Source organism: Myxocyprinus asiaticus, chromosome 43 (genome assembly GCF_019703515.2).
Source record: "Myxocyprinus asiaticus isolate MX2 ecotype Aquarium Trade chromosome 43, UBuf_Myxa_2, whole genome shotgun sequence".
In the NCBI taxonomy this organism is placed as follows: domain Eukaryota; kingdom Metazoa; phylum Chordata; class Actinopteri; order Cypriniformes; family Catostomidae; genus Myxocyprinus; species Myxocyprinus asiaticus.
In genome coordinates this window covers 33028215-33046580 of record NC_059386.1, presented here as the reverse complement: position 1 = coordinate 33046580, position 18366 = coordinate 33028215, and the positions used below count along the sequence as shown (strand labels likewise).

Genomic DNA, 18366 nt, shown 5'->3' with positions numbered 1-18366 from the left:
ATAACTATAGTACATTTTGTAATGGTACTAATATTGTACAATACAAGTCTTTTGCAAAACAAAACAAATTTCGTTTCGTACACAATGATGTCATATTTATTGACAGATATACAAAATTCCAAAGAGTGACCTTTTTTGTTTTTACATAAAAATACATTTTATTACACAAGGTAATAAATACAAATAAAGATGAAAATAATGGCATCACTATAATACTTTTCAATATCTCCCAAATGTAAAAGAAAAATCACCTACTAATCAATGCGTCCAAGGAGAAAGTACCTTATACCTCATCCTGAGACCCATTTCTAAACGCACATACCTAGTCTAAACCGATAAAAAGCCATGCATGTTTCTAATCCAGTTGCATGCAGTTTTTGCTTATTTAAAGGTACTATGTGGTCAAATAAAGAAAACTAAATATTAAAATATATTTAAGAAAAAACTTAAATGGTAACAGTTCCAGATCTCTCATATTTATAAATCAGAAGGTATATCCTCTGAATTTTGCCTTATTCCCTCCAAAATACATACAAAATAGCAACTCGTAACATAAATGCTGCATTTTCTGATTGTTTTATACCCTCTCAAAGGAGCGCCATGCATGATTCCCGTGTAAAAAGGGTTTAAGGGAAAGTTCATGTGTTGTTTGGAGAGAAACAGGATTGAAGGGGCTAGGATCTTGCGTTTCGCTCTGTCTCTGCCAAACACTCCCGAACAAGCCCTCTGGCATGAATGATACCTTCAACATGTAAAAAGAGTAAACTTTAGTTTGAAATACAAATTGTTATCATCAGTGCATTTGAGAAATACAATGATATTTAGAACCAAATTTGTTTATTGATCCAAACCTCTTTTAAGTCGTTCCATTGCGCTTTTACTCCCTGCATACGTGGGTCTTATTTCTTTTCCAAGTTCTTCAATGATGGCAAGAAGTTCGGCATATTTACTCTGAGGTACTTGGTTCCCATTAGGCCCCTGGCCGTTTTATACCAGAAATAAGGGATATTCAAATAATTTGAAATGATGAAAAAGGCCCATTTTTAGTTATTATCTTGTTAGGATAGAATAATTTCAGAGTGTAAAGCTTACCTGTGAGAATCCCAAAGAAGGTGGTCCAAAGTCATTTAGAATTGGCTTGTATGACTGTACTGTTGCCATGGAAGCTGGAGAGGGAATGTTTCCTGTAAAAAGTGAGCAAAATATGTGTCATTCAATTTATAAAACATACAACTTATAATAATACTTGCATCCCTTGTCTATCTACCTATCTATCTATGCACCCATACATTGCATTCTTTTCTAATTGAATAGAAAATATTCCATTGCAAACTGTATTATCAGCAGTGGCGGACTGGCCATTGGGAGAACCGGGACTTTTCCCGGTGGGCCGACCGCGAAATGGGGCTGCCGCGTTATGCAGCAACCACCACAAATCAGCGCCGTGATATGTGGAAGGGGGCAGCGATATGCAGAAAAGGACAGCACCCCCCGCTCAACTTTTGGGCCAGTTTCTATGTAAAATCCCGGGCCAAATTTTCTTCCTAGTCCGCCCCTGATTATCAGCATAACAATTTTGAATGAACTAATATTTAGGGTTCAATACAAGTTAAGCGCAATCAACACCATAATGTTGATTTCCACAAATAATTATTTCGTCTTGTCCCTCCTTAACTTAAAAAAAAAAAAAAAAAAAAAAAAGAACAGCAAACATCGCAGTTACCATGAGGCACTTACAATGGAAGTCAATGGGACCAATCAGTAAATGTTAAAAAACTCGAATGGTGCATGTTCGGCTCGTGTCCGTAGGGTCCGCGTCGCGCCGTGGCCGGTTGGGTCGGTACGGAGGCTGCTAGATTGTGATCAAAATGAATCCTTTTAGTGGCTAAGATCAAGCCCGCGCCAGTTCCTCCATGATTGTCTCTTGGGCTGTTGATTGATCGGATTCAAACGTGTGTGTTTTTTGCTCTTCGAGGGCAACTAGCGGTTGACAGCGGTACTGCTTAGAATGGACGGGACAAAAGTCTACAATTGAGATCACAACCTGATTAAACAGTAGAATAAAGAATATTTATGATGTAAATGAAATAAGCAGCATTTAAGATTCTGCACTATTTCTAGGTCACTAATCAACAACAAAACTTGTGACGTTGACCATGTTAACTTAGTCGTACAAAAGTTAAAAAACGTACTGTTTCAAAAGTATAGACACAAGACGTAAACAATGTGTGTTAACATGATTTTAGTGTGATAAAATCTTTTACTAACCATTTCTGTGTAAAGTTATATCCAAGTTTGACAACGTAACGCATTAAACCCTAAAACCACCATAAAAATGGCAATTAAAACAAATTTACAGCTCAAATAATACACAAGTTTTAACAGAATTAATATAAAATTATAAGCTTCACATTTCTGCCTTTAATCCTTTTAAAAATTGGCCCCGTTCACTTCCATTGTAAGTGCCTCACTGCATAGGCATTGCTAGAGCTTTAGTAGGGCTTCAACCCTCCTAAAAGTAATCTCAGCCCCCTAAAAATCTGTGATCAGCAAGCGTATTAAACAGCAGCAGCTATAGTGCACTAGTTTGAAGCGCGAGACCGCCTCAAGAGATTACCTCTAGGCTAATAATTGATGGCGATGCACAACAGTTCACGAAAGAATATGCTTTGTTGTCATTTGATGGGAAAATGCTTATGATTTTTTAAACACTGCTAATGTCTCTTAGTAGACAGGCTGATTTTAGTAAAGTATAATTAGACTTGTTTTGGTCGTGAACGAGGTGCTTTATCAGTGGTTTAATGATTCAAAACACAAAAGACGTTCATCTGTTGCCACATACTGGCGTACAAATGTGATGTACAAAAATGGTTACTGAATGAATAAGTGAACAAATCTGAACTAATCTTATTTATTATTATTTTATACCTTTATTTTACCAGGGTTATTCTATTAAAATCTATTTTCGGGGTGATTTTCTCTTTTGAATGAATTCAAAAGTCTCGAGTCACAAGTTAATGACATCATTATCGAGTTTTTTTAATACAGACAAATCATCTGGAGATAATTCACTCCACTACAGATCGACCAAGCTAAATGTGAGATTTATTGTAATAGTAGGTTTTTGTGGTGTTTGTTACGTTTAATCTATAGAAGTTGCAAAATTATTTATTTTCTATAATAAACAAAATTTGGAAAATAATAAAATATTATTTGAATGCTTCTTTAAACAGTTTTACAGTTTTTTTTTAATATAATTTATAAGTGTGTTTATTATAGAAAACGACAATAACCTGAAGAATATTAGCTGGCTATCTTGAATGATGTAAACAGTAAAAAAAACCACTATCTATGCTAAAGAGTACAGAGCCCCTTAGAGGACAGGGCGGGAATGCTTACTATAAGGATACAGTGTACTGTATTAAAACCATGGTTTCCGCCAAAAAAAACATCGTTACTTAACTTACTTTTCATAGTTACTACAATATTACTAAAACCATGGTTTCCATCAAAAAATAAAATAAATACAAATAAAATAATAATGAAAAAAAATTTTTTAGCCTAAAACAATCATGGTTATTACAATATTATTATAGAAAAACATGTTTTCCTCCAAAAACTATGGTTACTTACTACAGTCTACAATATTGGAAGCACTTGATTATGTTACATTTGTTAACATTAGTAAATGGATTAGGTATCATTAACTAACAATGAACAAAATATTTTTACAGTATTTCTTTCTTTATTAATATTAATGCTAATAAAAATAACATTTTTCACTGTTAGATTGTTAGTTCATAGTGCATTAACTAATGTTAACATATACAACTTTTGATTTTAAAAATCATGTTGAAATTAACATTAAACAAGATTAAAAGCTACATGCTGTAAAAGTATTGTTAGTTCATGTTAACTAATGTTAACAAATGTAACCTTATTTTAAAATGATACCACAATATTACTATAGTAAAACCATAGTTAAACTATGCTATTTGCATAGTAAAACCATAACCACAAAATTATCATTTTTGTTACCATAGTTTTCATTTTCCTGTATTATCACTATGGTTTCACTATGAATATCAAACAATGGTCAGTTGGTTATGTAAAAATACATAAAATAGTATTAATATTGGATATTAAAGGAGCAATTCGTAACATTGACATCAAGCGTTTAAAATGGGTACTGCAGGGGGCCTGGGTAGCTCAGTGGTAAAATACGGCAGCTACCACCCCTGGAGTTCGCTAGTTTGAATCCCAGGGCATCCTAAGCAACCAAATTGGCCCGGTTGCTAGGGAGGGTAGAGTCACATGGGGTAACCTCCTTGTGTTCACTATAATGTGGTTCGTTCTTGGTGGGGCGGGTGGTGAGTTGGGCATGGATGCCGCGGTGGATGGCATGAAGCCTCCACACACACTATGTCTGTGACAACGCGCTCAACAAGCCATGTGATAAGATGCACGGGTTGGCGGTCTCAGACGCGGATGCAAACGAGATTTGTCATCGACCACCCGGATTGAGGCGAATCACTACACGACCATGAGGACTTAAAAGCACATTGGGAATTGGCCACCCCAAATTAGGGAGGAAAAAAAAAGGGGGGGGGGATTACTGCAGTCCTAATTCAAAATACTGGAGAGTGTTGTGTCGTCTCCCCCGCCCCTTCCTCCCCAGACTCGAAGCTCACGTGGGTCACCAGGTTGAGGGCACGCAACAGGAATGAGCAAACTGACCATTGTTTGTTAAATGTTTTTATTGTTTGCAAATTATAAATCAGCTCATTTGGATTTTTTATAACTGTCAATGTTAGCTAGAAAATTTCCCCTTAGCATTAAGTATATATATATATATATATATATATATATATATATATATATATATATATACACATATATACACACAAAAAAAAAAAAAACAAGAGTGGCATTATATAAACAAACTGGCATTTTAAGAGTTAAACTCTTGAAAATGAATGAATATTTGGTAGTTATGATCAGGACTGATGTTGGTTAAAAAAATTACTCATTGAAAGTGGAAAATAATATGAATATATATTATTATTATTATGGCAGTTTTTTGATACGGACATTTCGTCCTCTAGTAACTTTAAATTGACACAAGGGTTAAATGCTGCTTATTTCATTTACATCATAAATATTCTTTATTCTACTGTTTAATCAGGTTGTGATCTCAATTGTAGACTTTTGTCCCGTCCATTCTAAGCAGTACCACTGTCAACCGCTAGTTGCCCTCGAAGAGCAAAAAACACACACGTTTGAATCCGATCAATCAACAGCCCAAGAGACAATCATGGAGGAACTGGCGCGGGCTTGATCTTAGCCACTAAAAGGATTCATTTTGATCACAATCTAGCAGCCTCCGTACCGACCCAACCGGCCACGGCGCGACGCGGAACCTTCGGACACGAGCCGAACATGCACCACACGCCGCTATATAGCCCGAGCGAAGCCGAGGAATGCGTTTTTTCCACTAGTAATAATGGCGGATGTGAAGTATCTGACCCTATAGCGATCAGACTGGACAAAAACTACACACGGCTTTTCCCAGGTGTTCTTTCACTCGCCAATTCTTACATTCGATTAAACGCACTTAAGACGGAGAGGTTTCCACGCTTTTTCGGCATACCTTGGTTCCCAGAAGTTCCCGGAAGGTGTTGATGGGGATTGGGTTTGTAAGACATACCTGAAGAGATAACAAATGAGAGAAATAAAATTGTTCCTAAAATGAGCGGAGCGTCCGTCTCGCAGACACTTTTTGTTTACAGCGGAGCAGCACCGGCAAATATGGCCGCGTCACTCATGACACCCACACTGTTGTCTATCATTACCATCACAAAGAAATCAGACAATTAACACAAATCATAATTAAACAAGCAATGCTGTCCGTCAACTGAGACTAGTTAAAAAAATCATTACTACACATTATAAACAAAGATAAGCATATATTAGAAAAATACATATTTTACCCCCCATTTAATTGTAGGACAAACTTGTGTTTCACTTCTAAATGGAAAACAATTTTTTACAATGAAATATATGGATGCAAAAGTAGTGCAAAATCATACTTTCCACACTGCCGCATCAGTGAATATTTGAAAATCAAATGCAAATATCATATTTAAAATATTGGGTTTAGTGCAAACATTAAAAAGAGGGCATTTCACTTTCTTGGTTTTGTATGCAAACATTCCACATAATGTTTTACAAATGTGTAATTAAACAAACAAAAATGTGGTCTTGTCTCTTCTGTACCATCATTTCATTCTAAAGCTCACCCAAACTTTTCACTTCATAACATCCCATATAAATACAACATTTGATTCAGCAATAAAGTATTATTTCAATGTTCTCACGTGACCTACAATTCCTTAAACTAGGAATTAATTTCCCTTAATTTGGGTTTCATTACGGTGATTAATAGTGGAACACAAAATTGGAACACTTCTAAAAAGTAAAAATCAAGTCACTTAAATTCTGTGTTGCTACTATATTTCAAGTTCACAAGTAAACTAATACAGATTATGAACATGCACCCCAAAAGTTTTGAAATGTGGTTCCTTTGAGAAAAGAAAGAAAAAAAATGACATTTTGGAAAAGAGGTAATCCACAAGATTTATTGGTCATAATGCAAGAGGTAGAGATCTTGCAGTCAGTTCAATTGTTCATAGATTTGTACAACAGATCCATCAGTAGTGCAACTCGTGCAAGGATGAAAATGACATTGTCTTAGAGTGCTGCAACATCTATAATAATAATAATAATAATAATAATAATTCAGCAAAACATTACATTTCAGATATGCAACTATACACCAAGATATAGTAGAGACCAAGTATGTGTCAAACTCCAACATTTACAGCAAAAATGAGCTGGATGGGGGGGAGAGAGAGAGAGAGAGAGAAGGAACTGTTCATATGTTCTTTTCCCGATTACACAAATCATGTGACGGTAAATTATTAAAACCAAGAAACCAAAAAAGTAAAGCAAATGTTGATTGATGTGGTCTTCTGTGGAGGAAATTCCAGTTAACAACCTTAAAAAAAATGTTGCGAATAACCCTTCCTGAAATACTCAAACCTAAACACTGGAAAGCAGCAATATATATATATATATATATATATATATATATATTAGTCAACCCTTACAGACACTGACCTCATCCATTGGCATAAACTAAAAATCCAAAAGGTTTGTCAAACCATGCAACTCCAGATCCAGAAGTCTTTAGGGTTTGGTTTACACCACTCACACCCCATTGGTGAGCCACACGAATTCCCCATTTTCAAAGCAAGGACTGTATTAAGTGGTAAACAAGCAGTGTCATGCCCAAGACATGCTGTATCAGAGCGCTAAAGGAAGATGGATGGTTTGGACGTGCATCAATTCCTTGAAATGTTTTAAAAGGAGGACTGAAGACTGAAAAAAAGCTTGATTAAGAGTAACCCCTGAGCACTGTCCTGTTTAAATGCTAGTGTAGGTGACTCAACAGCCCAGCAAAATATATTCTCAATGGAAAGCACAGGCGATGGTTTTCGCACAGACCAAATCTTTTCCGTGATGCACTATTCCCCTCTCAGTGCATTCTGATGTGCAGAGCTTTGATTCATTAGTCCAGCAATCTCCTTTGGAAAAGAGTCCTCTTTGGAGACTAACCCTGAAATATTAAATACGACACGAGTGCTCTCTTCCTCATGGCGTACCAGCGGAGGAAGAGGAAGCTGGCTGGCTAACGGCACCACATCTTCCCCTACAGTAAAGGGTTAGGTGGTCACGCTATGTGTTGACATTGTGGCTGATGCTCTGTGGATGGAGTTGTTGCCACATTTGCTGCTGCTGCACAGCCAGCTGCTGAGACTGATCTGATGATGACAGAATGTTGACTAGCGGAGATACGCAGTTGGCTGGAATGATCAGACCTGAACAGGAAACACAGAACAGGTATAAATCAACATGAAATTAAAATGGGTGTTTTTTCTGTTTTTTTGTACAATTCATAAGTGCATGTTAATCTAAAGAAACACATTCTCAAACACATCCTAGTGGGTAAAAGCATGTCCCTTTCAACTAGGGCTGGGTATTGATATACAGATTCAAAAGCACTTGCTCCAATTAGATTCCGATTAATTTGGGTATACGAGTTCAAATGTAAATTTAATTTACATACGAAAGAAATTCTGTTAAGCTACAGAGGACCTTCTAACTTGGTACGTTATGAAAATATTAATCGTACAAATTTAAAATGTTATAATTACGTTTATTTTGGTCACATTTTAGCTTTTTTTAAATGTACTAATTCATTTAGGCATGTCACAATTAGGGGAAGGTAAAAATATCGATTTTCCGATGCATCACAATCTTCATTTGGACGATCTTGACATCGATCCTTAAATTTCAAGATTGATCTTTCACTTTGTGGCAACCTTCTATAATGCAAGTAAATCACTTGCATGTGCAACCAAATCTCAAGCTATGCGACTAAAAATGTCTATTAGCCACTGGCTGGTAAATGTTCAAATTTCACTCACCAGTGATTGAGTAGTATAGTGGAGAAGTTATTTGCAGCGAGATCTTTTCACTGCATGTTGAGAGTAAAAGTTTGGTTTAACTCGTTCCGTGCATCCAAAGACGAGATACACAGATCCGTATGTCATTGAATAATGTCTCTTTTAATAACCTTTGGTTTTTTTACCGTCAGTTGTTTATTAAAAACAACAAAAAAGAAACATTTAATTCTAAATCACACATGGATGCGCTAAAGAAATCATGCACGTCTTCTCTCGTTATACGCGGTAGTCTTAAAGAGACAGGACCGATTAAGCACGTGTTCTACATATCAAATGTAAATACTTAAATTATGCAAGTAAACAATAAACATGTTATATACAGTATATACAACATAATAAATGCCATTAAGACATTAATTGATGGAATAGACTGAATTTGACAAATTTTCAAAAGCTAGTGTCCAATTTGATGAAAAACTGATAAAATAGGATTTATAAAATTAATTGTATCTAGAAGGGCTGCCTAGAAGTTTCCTTTATAATTAACAGCATTAGCTGACAGAAAATGTATTTTATATGTAAACAAATTGGACATTGTAACAGAAATGTACCCATATAAATTGGATTCGAACTGAGAAATCTGTATCAATGCCCAGCCCTTGCTGCGAATATTAAATAATCATCTGATCACGGTTATTTGAGATAACGGCGATTATTGTGCACTTCCAATTCTAAATCACATTTTACAATCTACATAAGGGAATTTTAAGCTAATATATTAAGGGTGTAAATCGCAAGTTTCATCACAATACGATCTTGTATCGATTCTCTTAGCCAGCAATCCGATGTTTGCAGATAAGTCTGCTGTGATGCGATTTCGATTCAGCGGCCATAATATTGTGATCAATATTATGATATTATGTGATATATTTTACACAAACAATTACACATCTCACAGATGCAAACAAAATATAATTTGAATATTTTATTGAACTCTCTGAAAAGTGCAAATCCAGTATCCAGATTGGGACATCCACAAAATAAATATAATACAGAAAAATAAATATAACAAATAGTCACATACATGTGATCATAAATCGTTTGATGACAGCTCATTGGCTTGTGGAATGACGGTAACACTACAGTGACAATTTGTCATCTCTACAACAATCAAGCAAGTCTTTCAATGCAAAACAATCACAACAAGAGAGAAAGTGCTATCCATGTTTTTTCTTGGCTACAACTTCCAGAGTTGTATTGAAAAATTGTTACAGTTCACTGTGATAAATGTTAGTTGTAAGGGGGCCTGGGTAGCTCAGTGGTAAAAGACGCTGACTACCACCCCTGGAGTTCGCTAGTTCGAATCCCAGGGCGTGCTGAGTGACTCCGGCCAGGTCTCCTAAGCAACCAAATTGGCCCGGTTGCTAGGGAGGGTAGAGTCACATGGGGTAACCTCCTCGTGGTCGCTATAATGTGGTTCGTTCTCGGTAGGGCGCGTGGCGAGTTGAGCGTGGATGCCGCAGCGGGTGGCGTGAAGCCTCCACACATGCTATGTCTCCGTGACAACACGCTCAACAAGCCATGTGATAAGATGCGTGGGTTGACGATCTCAAGACGCGGAGGCAACTGGGATTCGTCCTCCGCCACCCGGACTGAGGCGAATCACTACGTGAACACGAGGACTTAAAAGCACATTGGGAATTGGCCATCCCCAAAAGAGAAGAAAAAAAAAGAAAAAGAAAAAAAAAAAAAGATAGTTGTAGATGTGAAAAGTCCTGTAATTGGTGTTGGTGCAGGGCAGAAGTTTTCTTTTTCCCCTCATCAGCGCTGTTCAGAATATCACGGCTGTTTAGCCGTTTGACATGGTTGAATTGCTCCATAGCACTTTAAAATAGAAAATTCTCATGCAGAATTCAAATGGGTCGTATGCACCATGATATTGAGGGAAGCCCGTTTTAATTGTGCATGTGAGCCGCTGTGCTCTCTTGTCGCCGGAGCTCGCAGCCCTGTTGACACGCATGCACAGATAGAGCAGGCTTCAATCACTCCACACACATCCGTATCCCACATGACATGAGAAGCACTTATAAAACAAGATGAATATCTTAAGGTTGCTGCATCGCTTGACGGAAATGCACACGGACATGGCTGGCATGAAAATGTCAAAATAAAGATGCATCTTAAAAAAAATATACATTGATGTTTACGTGATAAAACAATGACATCCAGATTGATGGATCGTTTCACCCCTAGAATATATAAATATATTTTATATATACACATTTTTATTTTTTTGTCTCTTTCAGTTGAACTCCTTCCATCTCACTGAGCCACACAGCGTATTGCTCTCAGAGCAGCTCCTGAAGAATACCTGAAGATTAACCGCTTTTATATAAAGCACTGCAATGCACGCACCGCCTATGGAGGTTCTCACCAAAGTCCCATGAAAATATAAGCAAGGATTTTGTTAGTAAACGTAAAGAGCTCTGGTTTCACTTTAATTTAACGTTTACGTAATGTCAAATGTTCTTGAACATTGAGGTTCATAAACGCAGAGTTAATGACATGCCCGCTAACTCTATTTCTGTGGAGATTATAGAATAAAAATACGTTTTCAAATACACAGAACCTCAAAGGTCTTTCTTCATACGAACTAATGGCTCGTGGACTCGGAGAACCTTTAAATAACATTAATTAATTAATCACACACACACACACACACACACACACACACACACACAGGGTGACGCTTCAATAGGCAGTTCACATGGTGTTACACTTGCACTGATGCCACAGTATACTAACCCAGACAAAAGCCATAATTTCAGCAAAATACCACATTGTTCTTTATTCATTACAGTTGTATGTAGGGTAGCAATATTCCCAGATAGCAAAGGTATCTGGCTGAACTCGGTGGTGAAGCGGCTCAGACTATCAGCACATGCCAGGGGCTTTTCAAACAGATGGTACCCAACAGACTGGAACAGAACGCGAGGATCTCGAGACACATATTTTCAAGTTGAACATCTTTCCTGACAAAGCATTTAAAAAACTCATTGCTTAATCTGAGATACACTTATAAAGAGATGCAACGGCCAAAGACCTCCACCTACTGTAAAGGGCTGTTCACACCAAACACTTTTGCAACCATCCATTTGTTTTTCTTTGTAAACGCACGCTAGACGAATGTCGTTTTGCTTTGTTTTTATTCAGTGTCTCGTGAAGAAGCACCGTTTTAGATGCTGTATAATAAAAAAAAAAACTAACAAGCATATTGAGACACCTGCTTTGTTCAACTGTATTTGTTGCGCTGTCAAGCCTTTTTAGCGCAAGAATGCGATCGATATTAAGTCATCGTCAGTGACTTACGCATCCAAAAACATGTGTTTCATGTTTGTTTACATGCATAATTTGTACTATTAACAAGTATTTACAATGATTTGTAGAACACATGCTATTACAATACTGTCTCTAAGAATACCGGTAGTGTTTCTGTTGAACACACATTGGTGAGAGTTTCTCTACCTCATCAATGCTATGTGTGATTAGAGTTAAATGTTTATTTTTTTAATTGTTTGATCAACAACTGACTGTAAAAGAACATTAAGTGACATTATTTAGTGACAAATTGATTACATGGATCTTGTCTTCTGACACATTTTACAAAATAAACTTTTACTCTGAACACGCAGTGAAAGGATCTCAGTGCTAAACTTCTTCACGAATATACTACTTAATCACTGGTGAGTAAAATTTGAACATTTACCAGCCAGCGGCTAAACAGACATTTTTGGTTGTATAGCATGAAATTTGGTCACATGTGCAAGTGACTGACTCCCATTATAGAGGGTTGTGCATAGAGTAAAAGATTGACTGTTCAAATTAAGATTGCGATGCATTAGAAAACCAATATTTTTTACCCAGCATTACTTTCTATCTTTCCCGCTGAATATGCATTGCGAAAGCCGTTTGTTTGTTTGTAAACTTAACCCAGGAGACGACTACAGTTTTTTGTTTTTGAGATATAAAAACAAATACAGCCATTTGACAACTTACCCACTATTCTTTGCCCGTCCTCCGTTCTCAAACGTACGATCTGCATCTTCACGTTGGTTCCACTGACTGAGGCCAGGACACCCTCCACTTTGGTCCAAACACTGAGGACTGAGCCACAGAGGACATAGTATGTCCTGCAGCGCAGCCCAATCTCACACTGTAGCCCCACTGAGGCTTTCTTACAGTTCCCTCGCCTGTCAAAAGAACAATTTCATTTTACACATTAACTTTTGCACACTTCCTCATTTTGGTAAAAAATCCAAGGTAGAATCGCTTGCAATGGCACAAGCTTAGTGAACATTTTCTAGAAAGTACGCACAGTCACTTAAGATACTGCCTTAGAAGGTTACTGTCAATGTAGACAACAAGGTAGCTCAATGTTTTGAACCCAGCATTTATATTGGTTGATGAAATGCACAAACCAAAAGTAAAACCACAAGCTGCTTGTTTCTATTTCTATTAATGGAGAGACATTACTCTGTTCAAGCTTAATCTTAAAAGAAGCACCTACCAATACGCATGAGAGCAGACATCAGCTGAGAAGTTGTACTGATCAATCCAGTGTACCTTAGCATCATCGGAGAGTACCTGTTTTGAGATGAGAAGTGTTTACAACTGAAGAGAATGACTGCAAAAGCTGAAGAAATAACCTCTAGCAGAAAACAGGGTGCCAAATCCCATAGTAGTGATGTATGTGAACAGGTCCGAGTTTTTAAAATAATTGTCTCTTTGCCAGAAAAGTTCTAAAGGAGCTGATGGAATTACTATGTCATGTACTTGTAGAGCGGTCCAGCCACAAGCCACACACGGGATTTCTTTATCAGAAAGTTGTCAATTTAACAGATTGTGTACAAGTGACTTATTAAAAAAAAAAAAAAAAAAAACACACTGTAATGTAACTGACATCCAATGTGCATCCAACTACAAAAGCTGTAATTTAATACCTTTTTACACCTCTTCTTGATGTCTGCATAATTCTCCAGTTTCACTTGTTTTCCTGTATTTGGTCTGTACACCATGAAGAGTCTCTTTCTGGTGTTGACCTCCTTCACCAGGATGGCAATTTTCTTGTTATTCCGCACCTTAAGGTGAACCAGAAAAAGTATAAAACTTCCATTTAGTATTGTATTGATTTATTTGTCAGGACAATTCAACTAACATCACACTGTGATATAATTGTGCAAGATTCAGCCAAAATCTATTCATTTTCATCTGCCGTCCCTGGGTTCAGTGAATTGGCTGACAGGTGTATATAAGACGCATGTAATGGACTTACCTGGATGTAAAAGCCGTCATCTGGTCCGTTCTGGTCAGCCCAAACATGGGTGGCATCCTCCCATGACATTCCCCGCTCCACACTTACCTGAACACACAGAACAAGCTTTTCTTAGACAGAAATAACCATATAGAGAGACCTTTATGACTGACAAGTGCAAAGCACTTTTCTAGTTCCTTAAATACAGAGATATGCATACTGTATAGAGCTCTACATGTCCTGAGGTGGAATATCCCGGTGTCAAGAATTTTTTGACATCAACTTTCTTAACTTTTTCATCTCCAGAACCCAAATCTGAGAAAAATTAAACATTACAAAAAAAAATTAGCAAGTCTGAAAGCTCTGAAATAGTATTGACAGACTTAAAACAGGTTTTAAGGCATCTTACCCAAGATTCCCATGTCATATCGGCCACTCTTTTTGGCATTTTGAATGACAGCATTCAATGTGTCTGAGAAATACTGAAAGAGAGCATTCTGCTGCTGGACCTCCATACCAAGAATCCGGTTCAAGAACTTCCCAATGTTGTTGTAATCTTCAAGTAAACAGTAAGGTGCATTAGTGATCAACCGGTATGGGTTTTTTAATGGGCGATGCCGATATTCAGAGAGCAGGGTGGCCAATAGGCAGATACAATGATGATATATCACAATTTAATATATAGTAAATAACAAACATAAAATTGCTAAAAAAAATAAAATAATAAACTCTTATTTAGCACTATATTTACACAATTTCACACTAAACATTAACTTTGTAAAAAATAATCTACTTTTTTTTTTTAAATGGTAGATAACAGTTTCTTCTGATTTCTAATAAGTCATCAAATTTGAGTAATTTGCACATGAAGAAATTGTCAATATATTAGAAGGAAATACACACAGTAGTCCAGCAACCATGTTCCACGTTAGCAATCGCATTTACTCAAAAAATCAAATCAAACCAACTGCACATACAGTGCATAGACATTTACTCATAGTGCACGTGAAGCGCTTTTACTTTGAAGTTGCACTCACGTGCTCATGCTGATTCAGTGCGAGCAGCAATCTCCTGACAGTTTAAATGGCCTGAATGGTCACAGACCGACCTTCATGATTTGTGAATCAGAGAAACGTTTGATCCTGAAATTTTTTTATTCTGACTGATGGAATACGTGCGTCAGAGAAAGATATTAGATGAGCACTCGATGGGAAGAAAACGCTGGATTATCATGAGGTTCGTGAATTACATCTGTTTAAACGAGATATCTTCATATTTGCAAAGTTCAAATCTTCATTAGAAAAGTTACAGGGAACTGTTGAGGAGAGGCTGATAGAATACGTGCTTTAGAGGTAAATGAGCACTCCACAGGATGCTGAATCTGCTCAGGTTGTGTGAGGTTTATTACATCTGTATAAACGAAATATGTGCGTATTTGCAGACGGTATATGATATTCAATTTATTGATATTTGCCTTTTTCTCATTAGACAAGACAGTTAAAAGTTACACGGAACTGTTGAGGAGAGAGAGGGAGAATGAAACAGGCGAACACTTTAACATTATGAGCTCAAACGCATCTGCCGTGGCTCTGATATGCAGACTGTTTAAATGAAACTGTGTTGCACACCGGTCTATTATTGTAGTAACACGATGGCATGTAACAACAAAACAAACCACGTCTGGTCATTTACATGTCTTAGTCGCTTCACATGCAAGCAGGCAATTTTCAGTGCCCTAAAGAAACAAATCAGCCAAACAGGAACATTTATCGGCAGATGCTGATAATTAAAAAAGTCAGAATATCAGCCGATTTATCGGCCTTGGCGATATCGGTCGACCACTAAGGGGCATGATTACATTTTGTATTATTGGATCTAATGACATTGAGCATTTCAACATTTTGAGAAAGAAACTGAAATTGAGAAGGTCTTAGAAAATCTCTCACCTTTGTCCAATGAAAGGACTCCTGATCTATCTTCCACATTTATCAGTCCCACACCGATCAAACCATTTCGAATTTCTGCAAAACAATAAAAAAATCTTTGTTGAAAATTACAAAGTTGTAAGATTCCCCCTTTGTTAATTCACTGATAGGTAACTACTGATCAACAGCTTTCACATTACTGAAAACAAGCAATATAGAAAATAAGTGACTTTACCTTTAAAGAAATCCCCATCAAAGTCAGCAGGTGGAGACACTAGTGGAGAGTCCAAATTGACAATAGACTTCATGACTATTTCAAGAGCGTTTCTGCCGTACTGTAAGTGGAGGGGAAAAAGATTAAGGTGTCAGAACCCAGTCTAGCAACAACCAACAACTAATGTCTAGAAACTTTGTGTAAAACATGGTGTAATGTGATCTTACTTTGTTGTCAAAGTTAAATCGGCTGAGATCTCTTGTTTCTGTGGCTCTTCTGTCTCCGTGAGTAAGAGCACCCTATTTGAAAAAGAACAATTAGGCTTCAAAATAAAATAAGTGTCACTGATATGCTACAAAAACAGACAATGATATTTGGTGACTCACCAAGCTCTCCAGTCTTTTGGCAACGATAGAGGCAAATCTTTGTTCTCCAGCCAGTTCAGAGATGAGAAACACATACTCTGGTGCGGTCACCTGGTTTGATCTGTGTGTTCTACCTGTTGACACAGAATCCAAAGAGCCACTGAAGTGAAAATGCAAACATTACATTAAAATTAAACAAAACTAATTAAACAAGCATTTGTTTTAACATTATTTTGGATATATCATTTGTTGTCATTAAATGCTGAAATTTGACTATATACACCGATCAGCCACAACATTGTGTCACCAAAACAGCGCCAACCCACATCTCAAAATAGCATTCTGCGATGATATTCTTCTCACCACAATTGTACAGAGCTGTTATATGAGTCATCGTAGACTTTGTCAGTTCGAACCAGTCTGGCCATTCTCTGTTGACTTCTCTAATCAACAAGGCGTTTCCATACGTTTCCATTTTGTTTTTGGCACCATTCTGAGTAAATTCTAGAGACTGTTGTGCGTGAAAATCCCAGGAGATCAGCAGTTACAGAAATACTCAAACCAGCCCATCTGGCACCTACAATCACCCATGCGATTATCTAATCAGCCAATCGTGTGGCAGCAGTGCAGTGCATAAAATCAAGCAGATACGGGTCAGGAGCTTCAGTTAATGTTCACATCAACCGTCAGAATGGGGAAATGTGATTTCAGTAATTTGGACCGTGGCATGATTGTTGGTGCCAGATGGGCTGGTTTGAGTATTTCTGTAACTGCTGATCTCCTGGGATTTTCACACACAACAGTCTCTAGAATTTACTCAGAGTGGTGCCAAAAACAAAAAACATCCAGTAAGCGGCAGTTCTGTGGACGGAAATGCCTTGTTGATGAGAGAGTTCAACAGAGAATGGCCAGACTGGTTTGAATTGAAAGTCTACAGTAACTCAGATAACCACTCTGTACAATTGTGGTGAGAAGAATATAATCTCAAAATGCTATTCTGAGATGAAGGATGGCACCGTTTTGGTGGCATGAGGGGGACCTACACAATATTAGACAGGTGGTTTTAATGTTGTGGCTGATCGGTGTTTAAATAAAAGAGGTACCCACCAAACTGCTGAATAGCTCTGTCGGCACTCCACGGCAGCTCTAATGTCATGTGTACCCTCCTCCTCTGGTTCTTCACTCTGCGGTCGGCTTGGAGGGAAATACCAGAACTGGCAGCCTCAGAAATGATTGCGATGTTCTACAAAAGCAAATATAGTAAAGTTTAAATGCCGTTCATAACATCAAAACATCAAACAAATAATGGTAAAACAGAATATACCTTTTCTCCATCCATGAACCTCTGCTTCTCTGTGAGATTCAGAATTTCAACCGGAACATCAAGCTCTGATCGAGATTCATAGGAAATGCTACCATCGTCGTTGCTGACTACCCTCCCTTTGCGGCCAGTCATCTGAATGAAACAGTATGTGCACATTTAAAAATCAAAGATTATTGTACTTTACATTGTTATCATTAAATACACAGAGACTGCATTCATAACACAAACAACAATCTATCAGACTGACCTCAGCAACATTATCAGGTCCTCCAAGTTCATCGATGAGTTCGTCAAGTGTGTTGGGTGGTAGATGTTCTGCCAGCTGCTCCAGTCGTTCAAGCAGATCTCTCTTCATCCTCTGGGCGTCCTCCACAGCATCCTGACTGGTCACACAGCTGCTCTCCTCTGGCTCACTTTTGGCTGCAAGAGATTTGGAAATTACACTAACATCCACTGACCTCAAAACTACTGGTGCTCCCAGAACCTATTTGGGCTCATAAATGTTTCTAATTTAGATTTAATGACAACATGAAATACCATAATATTCTACAATCAACCGTCACTCCATCTTTAAGGCGACATGCGTGTCGCAAGTGTAGCGCACAGACATGTCAGAGCCTGAACCTTTGTTTCCCACACAAAAGTGGTTGAAGTCTACGGTGTGGGAAATATTTGGTTACGTTAAAGTTAGAGGCACCA

General features: G+C 37.5%; 2 protein-coding genes across 7 annotated transcripts in view; both read right to left on the bottom strand.

Annotated features, from left to right (window-relative positions):
- Window positions 1–94: 94 nt before the first annotated feature.
- On the bottom strand, window positions 95–6471 carry LOC127433716 (cyclin-dependent kinase 2-associated protein 1-like). Of its 2 annotated transcripts, none has more exons than XM_051685861.1 (4): window positions 5651–6471; window positions 1093–1184; window positions 852–978; window positions 95–742 (listed from the first exon to the last, which is right to left on the bottom strand). In XM_051685861.1, exons 1-4 carry the CDS (start codon window positions 5703–5705, stop codon window positions 675–677), a joined length of 342 nt encoding a protein of 113 aa, XP_051541821.1. In that variant the 5' UTR covers window positions 5706–6471; the 3' UTR covers window positions 95–674. The 2 variants fall into 2 exon arrangements, with proteins under 2 accessions (XP_051541821.1, XP_051541822.1); XM_051685862.1 differs by having other exon boundaries at window positions 5708–6471.
- A 134-nt stretch (window positions 6472–6605) lies between these two features.
- LOC127433695 (protein strawberry notch homolog 1-like) overlaps window positions 6606–18366 on the bottom strand; it is a 35067-nt gene continuing 23306 nt past the window's right edge. For 3 of the 5 annotated variants that reach the window (XM_051685807.1, XM_051685808.1, XM_051685809.1), the window contains 14 exons: window positions 17915–18087; window positions 17668–17799; window positions 17451–17586; window positions 16365–16477; window positions 16206–16277; window positions 16000–16099; window positions 15786–15860; window positions 14249–14395; window positions 14060–14154; window positions 13861–13947; window positions 13529–13666; window positions 13096–13172; window positions 12585–12778; window positions 6606–7940 (listed from right to left, as the gene is read on the bottom strand). In XM_051685807.1, the coding sequence (XP_051541767.1) occupies window positions 7798–7940; window positions 12585–12778; window positions 13096–13172; window positions 13529–13666; window positions 13861–13947; window positions 14060–14154; window positions 14249–14395; window positions 15786–15860; window positions 16000–16099; window positions 16206–16277; window positions 16365–16477; window positions 17451–17586; window positions 17668–17799; window positions 17915–18087 (1682 nt within the window). In that variant the 3' untranslated portion in view covers window positions 6606–7797. Of the gene's footprint in view, window positions 7941–12584; window positions 12779–13095; window positions 13173–13528; window positions 13667–13860; window positions 13948–14059; window positions 14155–14248; window positions 14396–15785; window positions 15861–15999; window positions 16100–16205; window positions 16278–16364; window positions 16478–17450; window positions 17587–17667; window positions 17800–17914; window positions 18088–18366 lie in introns of those variants that run through there. The other 2 variants (XR_007895916.1, XM_051685811.1) reach the window with 2 other exon arrangements.